Source organism: Myxocyprinus asiaticus, chromosome 24 (assembly GCF_019703515.2).
Source record: "Myxocyprinus asiaticus isolate MX2 ecotype Aquarium Trade chromosome 24, UBuf_Myxa_2, whole genome shotgun sequence".
Taxonomy (NCBI): domain Eukaryota; kingdom Metazoa; phylum Chordata; class Actinopteri; order Cypriniformes; family Catostomidae; genus Myxocyprinus; species Myxocyprinus asiaticus.
In genome coordinates this window covers 41381908-41397639 of record NC_059367.1, presented here as the reverse complement: position 1 = coordinate 41397639, position 15732 = coordinate 41381908, and the positions used below count along the sequence as shown (strand labels likewise).

General features: G+C 37.2%; 1 protein-coding gene across 1 annotated transcript in view; it reads right to left on the bottom strand.

Annotated features, from left to right (window-relative positions):
- Positions 1–15732, bottom strand: part of LOC127414484 (1-phosphatidylinositol 4,5-bisphosphate phosphodiesterase eta-2-like) — a 203434-nt gene that overhangs the window by 3975 nt on the left and 183727 nt on the right. The window contains exons 19-22 of the mRNA XM_051652527.1: positions 14128–14212; positions 12989–13135; positions 12169–12248; positions 8176–8506 (exon numbers count right to left, since the gene is read on the bottom strand). Coding sequence (XP_051508487.1) covers positions 8176–8506; positions 12169–12248; positions 12989–13135; positions 14128–14212 — 643 coding nt within the window. The remainder of the gene's footprint in view (positions 1–8175; positions 8507–12168; positions 12249–12988; positions 13136–14127; positions 14213–15732) is intronic.

Here is a 15732-nt window from a genome sequence, read left to right as displayed (position 1 = left end):
GCGCCTTTTTTAACCTTAGCGGTTCCAAAGCACTTTACATTGTGACTCATTCACACACACATTCACACACCAATGATGGCAGAGCTTCCATGCAAGGCGCTAGCCTGCCACTGGGAGCAACTTGGGGTTCAGTGTCTTGCCCAAGGGCACTTCGGCATGTGGAGTCATGTGGGCCGGTAATTGCTAATCCTGCGATTAGTGGCCAACCCGCTCTACCACCTGCCACATTATATTGTCCATCCCCTCAAGCTCCAATGACAGCACATTAATATGAAGTTGGTAGTGTAAATAGACTGAATGCAATGAATTAGAAGAATTTAAAATTACATTCTTCTGTGCATTAACTGCGTCCTTGATGAATGTAAGGCATATTTCTATGACAGCGTCATGCTCTTTTATACGCATGGAAAATGTGATTCTTGTCAGCATTTGGATGCATGCTCCTCTAAATTTTATTATAAAGTTATTATTATAAACATTTTCATCTACTGACACAAAAATCATGGCTAGTATAAACAGTGATTGTATCAGCACACTTCACTTCTACCGGTTGATTTTGATTTTGAAAAATTAAATTCATTTATTGAAACACACACAAAAAAAAATTAAACCAAAAATATTTCAAAATTCTAATTACATTTCAAATGAATTGAAAATATAATAAAAATGGTAAAAGTAAAAGTTGTAAAAAAAAATCCAAACATTTTACTCTCTCCAACTTGTTCCACCAGCCCCTTTTGCAGTGACTTAAAAATCACTCTATGAAAACTGGTGGAAAATTACTAGTCAAAATTAAACATAACAATACAAATAATAATTTAAAAAAATAAACTATGACCTCTATCTCATAAGTCTCATAATTTTTTTGTTTCAGCAAACGGCTTCAACAGCGATTGAAGGGACATCATTTGATGTTCTGTACTTTCAGAATTTGGACATGAACTTAATTACAAACTGCAGGTGAAATCTCCAAACTGCAAATGCAGGTACTGAATTATGACTTTGCACTGAGTTTAGACGTGGTATTGAAACGTCTTGGCACAATGACCAAATTGCGCGACTTAATTTACATACAATACACCCACAGTAGCGCAAACAATCCCACCCACACCCATTTGCACAAAAATTGCACTTTGAATTAGCGCTCTCACGAAAATTGGATACGATTTTGCCCACGGTCGTAGCACGTTGTACTGCGCTTTGCACTGCGCTTTGCACACTCACAAAAATAGAGCCCCAAATATCTATTATTTTTAAATTTTGACCCTAACAAACTTCTGAAATGTTTGCTTGAAAAGTGTGTTTGTGCAGATTATCTTTCAAATAAATGCCACTTATTTTGATATTTTGTTATGGGTTTTATCATAATGCAAAAAACATATAAACAATGTTGCAAATGAATTAAATGATGCAAATACATTTTTACACAGCACATTTAGTGCAAAAAACAAACAAAAAATGAACAATTAAGCACATTTTGACAAAACCAAATACAGACACAAATGTGTTGCAAACATGTAACATGCATATCTAAACAATTTACTGTAGCTGAAATGGAAAACTGAATGAAGATTTGAATGAAAGATTTGATAAAATTAGAACAATTTATATTACAACAAAACTGGGCAAAACACCACATGAATAAATAAAAGAATGTAATAAATTAAACTGCAAAACCTAAGGCACATAAAACATACATTATATATGATAAAATATAATTTTATATTTGATATGATGTACATAACTTATATAAAAAGGGGAAATTACAAAAAATGGAGCATGTAATTCAGGAGGGACACTCCACTTTTCAACATCATGATTATTACTTTTACTCTTCACAGACTAAAATATAGGTAATCAGTGCATTCGTATGTGAAGTAATTGCTTTAGGCCTACATATTAAAAAAGCCCCTTATTTGACTAAAGTCAATGCACAATTTCCCCCCCATCATTTTAAAGAATATGAAAAGACAATACACTTGTTAAAATTCTCAAAATATGTTTACCTGGTAATTTGTCAGCCCCTCAGTTTTGCACTAAGGACAGAAAGCATGCAAGAAGAAAGGAACAAACAGGCAATTTAGCAGGAGAAGTGAAGAACGAAACAGAAGGATTCAGAGTAAATAGGAAGGATAGGTTACACCAGGAAAATGTACTGACAAAACATGTATGTTCTGTTATGTTCCAATATAAATATTATGGGAAGGTCAAAAGGGTTAATTAATTCATAAATTGAAAATTCTGTCATCATTATGATTCACTTTCATTGCATCTTTTGTCCATACAATTATAAGTGACTGAGCCCAACATTCTGCCTAACATTTCGTTTTGTATTCCACAGAAAAAAGAAAGTCATACAGGTTTGGAATAACATGAAAGTGAGTCATTGACAAAATATTCATTTTTGAGTGAACTATTCCTTAAGCTTTTAAAGATATCTACATTTTTGTCAGGACTAAGAGGATTAGCAAACATGATGAGGAGCTGAAAATCTACAATGTGAATGATACCTTCAGGAATACTAATATGCAGCTGCACCCTGTCATACATAAATCACATCATACATATCCCCCCACTCACACATAAATATGCACAAACATAGGAAGCGTATAGTATATTTCCCATACAGAAGACTTGTGATTTTATGATCTGCCCCAGTGGTGAAGCCGAGCATCTGGTTTATGTTAGCTCAAATGCGTGGGACAAGAACACATCCTAAAGACTTACATAAGAGTCTTGTGACTCTTGTTGCAATATGTTTACAAGGCATGGAAAACACAATGGTAAAATTCCCTGATATTTCCAGGTGCACAGAAGACAATGTTATTTGCACACGGGTTGCTTTTTCATAGCTCAGGAGACTTATTGGAGTTCTCATTTATGCTTCGTTTAAGAATATACTTAACTCTGATGTTCCTCCTAAAATTCTTCAGGAGAAATAAAAGTAGATACAAATGAGACAACTGCAGACATACAGTGAAGGTATAGAGCTATACATTTAATGTGGCTTGCATAGCCCAGGCCATTTGGTCTTCGAAGAATTTGTTGAGAAATTAGTTTAAATTGAGATCTCTGATTTTTGATTGCAGACTTCCTGTTATAGGTTATCTTGGCTAATCTTTTTTTAGAGGGAAATCTAAGAAGCAGGAGTCTCCATTTGCTCCCCTCTAATCTCATTGCAGTCTAGGGGAAACAAATGAGATAATAATTTTATTTGTGAATTTTTTCTTTCTCATTGGAAGATGTTTTTTTGTCAATATTCTTTTTCAAAAGTTATCTAATTAGGTTTCACTAAACTAAGAGATTTGTAGATCAAGTCTTACAGTATTTTTAAAAGTATTGGCAAAACCTTTTTCCTATAGTTAATTCACAAATCAATTGCTTCAAAATCCCAGAGAAATATGGACAGATGTCCTCAATGTATCAGTTGTCCACACTGCCACGGTGCAGCTACATTTGTATCTAATTCTGGGCCTGTATTCACCAAAAATCTTAAGACTAAAAGTAGCTCCTAATGCAGAAATTTAAGAGCAACTCTGATAAATTAGGGGTGTGTCTCTCCTAATTTTCACCTAAGAGTAATTCATGAAGAATTTTAACGCTAAAAGTAGTTCCTAAACCCCAGACAGCTTAGAAGTCCTCCTGATGACTTCTAAATCCCTAAGAATGACTCACAAATGATTCAAAGCATGGCTGCTGTCTACAATCCATATTAAAAACAATATATTAGAATATTATTGTGACATTGACCGTTTAAAAAGGTATTGCCTGAATTGCAATTGAGTTGATGTATTTTAATAATATAATATTATAATATTATAAATATTATAATGTTGACATTGACTTTAAAAATGTATAACCTGAATTGCAACAGTGTTTTCATTATTGTAAACTTAGTTAGAGATGCAGGTAGGCTTCCTCTCCAACTAATCGAAACAACCTTCAAAAAAGTTGACAACTCTGTGCTCCTTGCCCACAACAAAATGAAACTGTGTAGTGCAGATAAACTGGGAATTTCTGTTATCCGTCAGCAGAATAATCTATCAAAATATATATAGCTGTATATATATATATATATATATATACACTGGTGGCCAAAATTTTGGAATAATGTACAGATTTGGCTGTTTCTGAAGGAAATTGGTACATTAATTCACCAAAGTGGCATTCAACTGATCACAAAGTATAGTCAGGACATTAATAACATGACAAATTACTATTACAATTTGAAAAAACTTTCAGAACTACTTAAACTACTTCAAAGAGTTCTCATAAAAAAATCCTCCACATTCAGCAATGACAGCTTTGCAGATCCTTGGCATTCTAGCTGTCAGTTTGTCAGATACTCAGGTGACATTTCACCCCACACTTCCTGTAGCACTTGCCATAGATGTGGCTGTCTTGTCGGGCACTTCTCACGCACCTTACAGTCTAGCTGATCCCACAAAAACTCAATGGGGTTAAGATCCATAACACTCTTTTCCAATGATCTGTTGTCCAATATCTGTGTTTCTTTGCCCAATCTAACCTTTTCTTTTTGTTTTTCTGTTTCAAAAGTGGCTTTTTTTTTTTTTTTTTTTGCAATTCTTCCCATAAGGCCTGCACCCCTGAGTCTTCTCTTTACTGTTGTACATGAAACTGGTGTTGAGTGGGTAGAATTCAATGAAGCTGTCAGCTGAGGAAATGTGAGGTGTCTATTTCTCAAACTAGAGACTCTGATGTACTTATCCTCTTGTTTAGTTGTACATCTGGCCTTCCACATCTCTTTCTGTCCTTGTTAGAGCCAGTTGTCCTTTGTCTTTGAAAACTGTAGAGTACACTTTTGTATGAGATCTTCAGTTTTTTTGGCAATTTCAAGCATTGTATAGCCTTCATTCCTCAAAACAACGAGTGACTGATGAGTTTCTAGAAAAAGCTGTTTCTTTTTTGCCATTTTTGACCTAATATTGACCTTAAGACATGCCAGTCTATTGCATACTGTGGCAACTCAAAAACAAACACAAAGACAATGTTAAGCTTCATTTAACAAACCAAATAGCTTTCAGCTGTGTTTGATATAACGGCAAGTGATTTTCTAGTACCAAATTAGCAATTTTGCATGATTACTCAAGGATTAGGTGTTGGAGTGATGGCTGCTGGAAATGGGGTCTGTCTAGATTTGATCAAAAATGACTTTTTTTTTTTTTCAAATAGTGATGGTGCTGTTTTTTTGCATCAGTAATGTCCTGACTATACTTTGTGATCAGTTGAATGCCACTTAGGTGAATTAAAGTACCAATTTCCTTCTGAAACAGCAAAATCTGTACATTGTTCCAAAATTTTGTCTTCACTGACAAATAGCGGTTCCCTGTCTACCGATCACTGTGAGCAATTTAAAAGAGCGCGCTCATGAAATGTGACATCATCCATAGCAATGAGGTGAACTCTGCCTTACTCTTATTTTAAGATTTCATTAGTAAAACTTGCTCTTTGCAGTTTTGTGAATAGGTTTTAAGTAGTGCTGTCAATCCATTAACATTTTTAATCGCATACTTTTTTTGTAGTTAATTGCGATTAACTGCATATTTCAAAAGTGCTGAAATTTGACACAATATATACTTCTTTTCTTGTCAAAATGTATTCTTAGGAAGAAAACAAAACTAAATGTAGCAATATAATGCTTTATTAAATTTTTCCAAACAAAGCCTTCTACAATATAAACATAGAAATGCACTAAAATATCACCAATTCAAGTCACATCAATCGTTTCCCGAAGTCTAAGTGGGAGTTTGACTAATTGAAAGAAGTAGTCACCACATAGGTTGCATATTCATTGCAATGGGCATTAAATCTCTTAAACTCTCATCCTCCACAATATTAATCTGCCAGTAAACTGTGGCTATCCACTTTGTTACAGCAATTGTGAAGCTGCGTTCATGAGTCAAATCAGAGCGTCAACGCCAGTGTCGAGCGCCTCTTTGAACCCACCATGCACCTTACATAGGCTGAAAAATACTTGATTTCTGTCACAAGTCCCATCTTGGCTTGTTTTGTACATTAAATAGTACTAAGAGCTCCTTTCTCTATCATTTTATCACTGACAGGGAAGCGCTGTTAGAGATTCTTTTAATTTACTGAGATAACAACCTCCGACAAAGGTATTTCTCTATCATAGGAGAGAGCGTAACAGTCCATTTTAGCATGTTAAGACAGTTCCACCCATAGAATGTCCATGGGACCGCCGTGTATGCTAAGCTTGTAGGCTCTCCTTGGTAGAAGGACTCTGGTGCTGTGGTGTGTACATCAGTGTAATGACTCCAGGCAGACACATTACAAAGGTTCCGCCCTTCACACAAGTGTTTATGCTGTATAAATGATAAATGCTACTTGATTAAGAAAAATTAATGCGTTAAACATTTTAAATTAATCGCATGCGTTAACACGTTAATTCTGACAGCTCTAGTTTTAAGCAAACTCCTATCTAGGAACTCTTAAGAGAACTCCTAGTGGTAAGATAAGAATCTTTTGAATACTGGCCCTGGTTTCAAGACATTGATTTAGGGACACAAGCACTAAGAGAAAAAGTTAGGTGAATGCAAAGTGAAACTAGTCAATTTCCAACAGGGACTTTTAATATTTGGGATTAACTTGTTACTTTCCTAGGATTTACCCACTGACATTACAGAGTTCTAGTGAAGATCAGCCTTTGACCAAGATGATCCACACCATATGCAATGTCTTTGGAGTACAAAGGTATTTGTTAGGTTCCATCACAAGAGATCTACCTACTGGGACCTACTGAGATCTACCTACTGGGACTCTTGCTATTTGTTACTTTGACAGGATTTCCCCATTGACATTGCTGAGTTCTAGTGAAGGTCAGCCTTCAACCAATATGGTCCACACCACCCGCAAGGTCTTTGGAGGGCAAAGGTATTTATTGGGTTCCATCACAACCTACAGAGATCTACCCAAGACTCCAATTGTTTTAGATTTTCTTATTACTTTGACAGGATGTCCCTATTGACATGGTAGAGTCCTAGTAGAGATCAGCATTTAATAAGATGATCCACACCATCCGCAAGGTCTTAGGAGGACAAAGGTATTTCTTGGGTTCTATCACAACCTACTGAAATCAATCTACTAGGACTCTTAATATTTTAGTTTGTCTTGTTACTTTTACTGGGGGTCTCTAATAAAATTGCAGAGTTCTAGTGAAGATCAGCCTTCAATGAGATGATCTTCACCATCCGCTAGGTCTTTAGAGGGCAAAGGTATTTGTTGGGTTTCATCACAACCTACAGAGATCTACCCTACTGAGGCACTGGGAATGATTTTTATTTGGGATCCATCCAACTACAAACACCTTACCGTCAAAAAACAAGGGGGATTTACTGCAGATCTCCTCCATTTTCTGGGCAAACAGAGCATTCATCTCACGCTGCAGTGTCCCTGCAGCTTGCTTTTTGTTCACCATTCTCCATGGTGGGAACATGGCAGGAAGATCAATAATGGCCAAACTGTCACAGCTGCTGGAGTCACTGTCAGACAAGCTCTTGACATCATTCACAGATCTAGTCACTTTGCAGTTGCTGCCATAGTTGGGTGGGGCAGGGCATTGTCTGCACAGGCTAGTTTTGTTGTTTGTTATTTGAGGAGTTGGAGTGGATGGGGACTGGAAGAGTCGGAGTGGAACACTACAAGGGTGAACATTTCTGGCAGAAGGGTCCTCAAGAGGCTGACTGGGTGGTGCACCCAACATTTGCCTGACCTTTTCCCTTGATCTAGGTAAGGGTACAGGCTTGGGTTGAACCTGAGTGTATGGCTTGGGGTTTGAGTCAGTTTGGGCCAAGGCTTGGGGTTTGAGAATGGGCTCTGGCTGAACCTGTCTACAAGATGTTGGAGACCGAGAAGCCCTTTCAGGCCTGACGGGAACCTGTGTACATTGGGTACTGGTACTTGTAACCTTCCTCTCCAAGACAGATCTTTCCTTGGAGCCAATTGCACACTTTATGCAATTGGAAGTCATCCCAACCCGACTGGAGCTGTTGATCGCTACAGGTGCAAACACACCTTGCTTCTCGTCCAATGGATCTTGGAGCTGCAACCTGTTGGCTCGCTTCAGAGGTTCACTCATCGTTCCCCTGTTTAGGTAAGGTTTGGCACGAGGCTTGTGATTAAAGAAAGCACTCTTACCTTTACTGTCATCAGGATGAAGCTGCCCGTTGGTGCCGTGACCCCAAAATTTTGCCGACGCTGTGTCTCCATTGTGGTGGACCAGTGGCCCAGCTTCTGATTCATGCTCCTCACTGGCGCCCTCCGAGCTGCAGTCTTTTGTGTCAATGGAGATCTCAGGGAAGTCCCTCTTGACTTTGGGTTGGCCCTTGGTGGGCACACTGGCTGTGCGGCGCAAGAGGTGAGCACCGAAGGTGGGCTTACGGCTGAGCAGAGCAGCAGCATGGCTGTCGAGAGATGCCTGCTTTGGGTTTCTGTGAAACAGTCCTTTTATACCACTGACTGCTCGCACCTGCAATGGGACATTCAGAGAGGAAATATGAATCTAAGACATGATAAAGGAAATCACATAAACAAAGATGTAATTTAGAAACTAAGAACGAGGCTATAACTGTTCATTGTATCTATTTACAATATACAAATATTTATAAGCAGCAACTATTTCCTCAAACCCCTTCACGATTAATGACAAGTTGCATTCTTCCTCAAACTCTTAAACCGAAGTAAAACTGCTGATCATATTACTTGAATGACCAAACTTGTGCCCAGCTGAAAAAACAAAAACTTAAACCAGACTAAGGCAGTTTGCTGGTCTTAGCTGGTTTAACTGGCCTCTCAGCCTGACCAAGCCAATGTACAGCTGGTCTAGCTGGTCTCCAAGGCTGGTCAAGCTGGTGTTCAACTAGTTTAACTGGTTGGCGAGCTTGTCTTTCAGCCTGAACAGCTGACAATTGCCCCAAATCCCTCCGAAACTATCCAAACAAATCAGCCTGATCAGTAAAAACTAGCTTGGTGGCAAGCTAAAACCATCAAACTACCTAAGGCTTTAAGCTGTTTTTTTTTTTTTTTTGATCAGGGTGTCGAGAAAAATAAATACAAAGATATATAAATCTTTCACACCAGTTACAATGATCAAGATACATAATTTGACAGTTTAATTAAGAAACAGTATGATAATTTCAAGTTAGCACAGATGTTGGAAATTTGGAATCATTGAACAAACATGGGTGATCAACACAGATCTTTAGAAATGAACATGAAGTCAATGTAGGGAATGTATGGTGGTAATGTGAATAACTTTAAAAATGTGAGGTGAAAGGTGAGAGAACATTCATGTCCATCAGTATATTACAAAATGACACTGGGCTGTCTGTTTTGATGCAGGCTAGATTAATTTCACCTTGTTACGAATGTTTGAATCTCTATTAGATTATGTTTTGATCCATTAGGAAACTTCTACAACTTTACTCTAGTAAACTATCCTACTATGAAATATAGAATAATTGAAGACATTTAAGGTTTATTTGCTCAAAACAGAAGACCACCAAGCTAAATCTAGTCCTATGCTCTGTTTTGTAATTTGCACAACACCCAATGTCATTTCATGGACCATATCCAAGTAGATCCATCCTTAGAGACTCTAAGGCTTTGTTCACACTGCATATTCCAATAATCTTCAGGATCAATGATCTTTAGGACTGACTATATGCACTGTAAATTTGCAACTGCTGAAATCTGATCCATGTGTTCAGACAGTGTAGTTAATATCTGGTGTATCTACATCAGTTGCCATTGTAATAATTTAAGCCTCAATACAAATATTATTTACTTTTTATTTTTTTTTATTTTTTTAAGGCACAATCTACAATCATGTTTTAATCAAACCGCACAATGATGACTTGACATAACAGACATTACAGCTTCATTTTCTGTTATAATATAATTTTCTGTAAAGCTGCTTTGAAACAATGTGTGTTTTTAAAAGTGCTATACAAATAAAAATTACTTGACTTGACAACAATGCCAAGAGACTTTTTCATACAACAACTGAGAGTAGCTGTTAGTGTGAAAAAAGAGGAAGAAAATATGGAAATTTTGCCTCTTGTGATGATTAACTTGCCAGACACATGAGAAAACTTCAGCAACAGAGGTATTTTACACATTCATGCATATTCTGTACAAGGTAAACATCATATAGTTCACTATATTAGTATACACAGCATGTGAACATCACATTGTTCGAAAGAGTGAGTGAAAATGAATGCTTTCATATAAAGCTCCAGACTATATTGCACAATTTGTATGACCCTACATACACGTGTCCCGAATGAAGAAAAAACTACTTAATAATGACTAACACATAAATTTAAGTTATACATATTAAGTTCAAGCATTTTATTTTTTTTCCATTTATAATGCATTTATAGACTTCTTGACCTCGGATGTCAATCCACATTATAAAGTTGGCCAGCTCTAAGGAACTATTTACCTAGCTTCAGAGAAGGATGAAAAAAGTACCTGCTAAACCGCAGCTTTCACAGCAGACCATCATAGTCCCATATAAAGAATAAGCAACACACTCTACAAACCAAGAGTAGCGTGTCTTTCTCATCTCTCAGCATCTCATAAGCTTGAGTGCTCTGTTACTGTGAATGGCAGCCTTGAAATGCCCTGAGTTCAGTGAAATAGGAGTGATCTTTGTCTCCCGCTGTAGGGACACTGACACTGGATCTGCTGTAGGGGTCAATGAGAATGCAGCCAAGGTAGGCAATCACAGTTATGTCACAACTCATGTTGCATGAGTTGCCAAGGTGAATGCTAGCAAATGAGTCTGGGTTTAACTGGTCAGTGTGGGTGGGGGGGGTTGCAAGAAGCATGCAGGGTGCTGATTGGGTCTCACTACACCTGAGTTTTGCATGAGGATCCTAACAATTTCCTGCCTTTATAGACAGCACTAAGATGAGTGCACTGAAATCACAAACATAAGAGAAAGAGAAGTAAGAGAAAGAGAAAGAGAAAGAGAGAGTAACAGACAAACTACACAAATAACATTTGTCGTCCACACCGAATGTATACGGGACAAATTATGGGCTAAAGCATGATATATAATTCAGCAGTGAGTGTGCTTACTACATCGTATATCATTTTAAATGTAAAAAAAACCCAAAAACAAACAAACAAACATAAAAACAGGACACTGTTACAATTGCAGGATATCTTATTAAGGAATAGTTCACCGAAAAATGAAAATTCTGTCATCATTTAATAACTTCATATCATTCCAGTCTTTATGCAGAACACAAAAGGATTTTTTATGGATATTGTAGGCCATCTTTTCAATACAGTGGCAGTTGATAATGACTCATTTTAAAACTCTGCATCCACATGAATTATTTATGCTAATTTCTGATGTAATGTCTAAAAACATGAATAATCAACACTCCTAGAAAAAAACAAAATAATTTTATAGCTTGGTATTATTTAAAATTTCACAACATAGTCCTGCAGTCCACATATGTGGACATACATTTTTAGGAAAACTATTTGGTCTAATTTTATTTATTTTTTAATTGATTTTTTTTGCATGCTTCTTAGGGGCTACTAGTTACAAATAAAAGGGGGAATGGAAAATGCACACAGCAGTCATGCTCGGGTCTGTTTTAAGCTTTAAAGTGAGTCACTCTCAACTGCTATTGTATTGACAAGATGGACCGAAAAATTCATGAAAAGTTCTCCTTTTGTGTTACACAGAAGAAAGAAAGTTATACGAGTTAGGTACAACATGAGGAGAAAGAAAGTCATTTGAGTTTGGAACAACATGAGGGTGACTAAATTATGACTGAATTTTCCTTTTTGGGTGAACTATTCCTTTAAATATTCATTTCTTCAATGAAGTTGTCTGATACCAATTAGCCATGCTAAGAACCTACCGTGGCAATCAAAAATAAATTAAACATCATAATTAAGCCTTGTATTGCCTAATGACTAGGATGAATAATAAGAACACTTTCACACTTTGTGTTTTAGCACATTATCTGAGTCATTGACTTACAGATTAACATTAGACATGCCCAATACACAATGGAGTGATTAATGCCTTTGTAAATACTATTCAACATTAAAAGTAAAAAAGTAAGCCAACTGTTCTCTCCAAAGAATTCACGAGGTGCCCACCTTACTAGTGATGTCATTAACTGCAACATGAACAAAGATGGAAGCTTCCTCCATGCCTTCCAAATACACATGCCGATAACCTGAAAAACAAATATTTAGACTAATAAGGCGAAAGAAAGTGTCTGATATACTGTACAATGATTTAAGTTTTTTATTTCAAATGATTTAAGTTTTCTGTGGAAAAACCACAGAAAAAGATGTTAGGCAGAATGACAGCACCATTCACTATTCACTTTAATTGCATGTTTTTTTGTTTTTTTCCCATACAATGAAAGTGAATGGCGACTGAAGCTGTCATTTTGCCTAACATCTTTTGTGCTCAACAGAGGAAAGAAAGTCATATGGGTTTGGAACAACATGCGGGTGGGTAAATGATGACAGAACTATCAATTCACTGGTTAAACTATGCCTTTAAAGGAAATTGGATCCCACTTTATATTAGGGTTTTTACTAACATTAAAATACATAAAATACAATGTATTTATTGTCTAACTACATGGTTTTCTGCAAAATTCTCACAAGAATTACATTTGCTTTTTGATCCAGGTTGCTGTACAGGTAGGTTAAGGAGTAGGGTTACGGTTAGGGGTTAAGGTTTAAGGGTAAGGGTTGGTGTATAGGGTTAGGTTTAGGTTTAGAGTTAGGGGTTAAGGTTAACAGTGTAACTACAGTTGTAATTAAATGCAGGTACTTTAAATGTAAGTAGAATGCAACAACAGATATATACATAAGTACATTGTATCAAATGCTTAAGTACATAGTAATTAAAGACACCTAATATAAAGTGGGTTTGGCAATTGTATCAAATGAAAGATGGTACCAGGGATCATGCTGTTAAAGGCAATGGTCCTCTGGCCAATAAAATCCTGTCCAATTGGGTCGTGATCCCAAACAAGGAAGCGTACAAGAGCAATCTCTGGCATGTGAAGAGTGAAGACAAGAGTCTCTTCCCACATTGGATTAAATCCTAAGAAAAAAACAGAGAAAAGATGAGTGAATTTATGCAGAAGAAAATGTAGTGAATGAAGGAATCGGAGGAGTCAGATTTCTCTTTCACTTGCATAAAATCACCTGCTTGACCTTCCCAAATGACACAAAATTGCCACTTAACTGAAATTGCTCTCCTCACAGTGACTGAATAACTTAAAGCAGCCAGAGTGTTATTACCTTTGATCATACATACACTTTATGGACAAGTTAAATGGACATCCACTTCTAAGCAAAGGTGCACTTAGTATTTCTTTTATGTCATCTTGGACTTACACTGATACCTAGTGGTGTGGATGCAGCATCATTCAAACGCAACAGTTTTCAGTTACAGATGCCGTATAAGGTTACTGGTATGACTGAAGGCTTCATCTCATGTGAGTGCTCATGATTTTATATATATGTTTCCAAATTACAATATAATATCTTCAGGAGTAAAACTTTTTAAATGAGGAAAAAATTACAGAATGCACCTTTAACAGGTTTGGCTTTTCCATTCATTACAGTGAAGACAAATCTTAATGCTGCTCCATACAATGACATTCAAGAGAATTGTGTGCTTCCTTTTTTATTTTCAATGACAAAATTGTCTTAATGGCAATTTCCCCCAATTTGTATATTTTTGTATATTTTTATAACTACTAAACACTAGACGACTTTGAGTCACTTTGGAAAGAAAGCGCCTGCCAAAAAGATAAATGCAAATGTCAATGTAAACCAAGTTCATGAATTATGGAATGGTTTAGTGGCCATGAGATGCAGTGTGAGGATAGATGTGGTGTGAGTGTGCATAAATTTACCGCACCTCTTCCAAACAAACACACATACAGATGTAGTTTACACTTCAAGTAATGACTTCAAAATTTAAAGACACTTTAATGACCAATTCACCAACAATTACAGGTTAAACGGCAAAGTTAAAGTGTTGTTTGTGTGCGTTTAGTAAAAGATGTCAATGGATCTGGCTCTCACCATTGTCATCAACCACTCTGGTTTGCTCCTTGCAGCAGTCGACTGGTAAACCGATGATCTCAACTTCCACAAATGGGTCAATGATCTAAAGAGAAATGTTCAAAGAGCTTTAAAACAAACTCAAAATATCTAATTGTTGGGTAAGATACAAATTTCTGAAAGACATCTCTAAAAATTCTTGGATTCACTTAAATTCAAGGAACGGAATTAAAGCAAACATATTGGCTATCCTTCAAACTCGGCATGTCAAAAAATATCAGTATATAGATTATTGATCGGCATGTTATTTTATCAATATATTTTTGAGGCATCGATATATTAACATTAGCCGACATTTAAATTAGAAGCCTAATTTGCGTGCTTTCCAATTCACTCAGTTGGGCTTCTGTTGAAAGTCTGGCATAATAGGGTTGGAAGACCACAATGGGGGGATAAAACATTTACTGAAGCAGGTCGCAAGGCACATGTATCACAACATATGACAGGTTTTTTAGAGCTTCTTACACAGGATGCATACACACAAAAGATATTTTGAACTTTTCAAGAATGAAAGTAACATTGATGAGTTTGCAGGTTAGTGTAAACTGGTTTAACAGTGCAAACTGAACGATTAAAAATGATTAAGCAATTTATCTGTAAGTACTTTGAAGAGGTTTCATTCAAGCTGTCAAACTACAAAAAGACATACTTGTAACTGAAAACACATTGTGTAGGCTATATACAAGATGCAAATACAACATATATTATCCACTGATGGCTAGCGTAAATAATGATAATGATTTGATGGAAAACTATGCTAAGCTCAGTGGTAAAGACGCTGGCTACCACCCCTGGAGTTCGCTAGTTTGCTAGTTCGAATCCCAGGGCGTGCTGAGTGACACCAGCCAGGTCTCACTGCAGATTTCTGAGCAGCCTCGAGAGATGGCAAGCCCGTGAAGTGTGTGTACTTTTCCCCTTTTTCTCCCAATTTGGAATGGCCAATTCCCAATGTGCTTTTAAGTCCTCGTGGTCGCGTAGTGATTTGCCTCAGTCCGGGTGGTAGAGGACGAGTCCCAGTTGCCTCCGCGTCTGAGATCGTCAACCCGCGCATCTTATCACGTGGCTTGTTGAGCGTGTTGCCATGGAGACATAGCGCGTGCGGAGGCTTCACGCCACCCACCGCGGCATCCACGCTCAACTCACCACGCGCCCCACCGAGAATGAACCACATTATAGCGATCCTGAGGAGGTTACCCCATGTGACTCTACCCTCCCTAGCAACCGGGCTAATTTGGTTGCTTAGGAGACCTGGCTGGATTCGCAAACTAGCGAACTCCAGGGGTGGTAGCCAGCGTCTTTACCACTGAGCTACCCAGGCCCCCTAGAAAATAATTGTTTTGAATTTTAGAACGCGGTATGTCATCCATCACACGCATCCAATTATCAATAAATAATCATATTAAAATACTTATAATAATCATGTCATCATCTACTCACTCTCAAGTTATTTCAAACCGGTTTTACTTTCTGTATTCTGGGAAACAAAAAAGGAGATGTTAGGCAGAATGTTAGCCTCAGTCACCATTCACTTTCATTGTATCTTTTCCATGCAATAGTGAGTGGTGA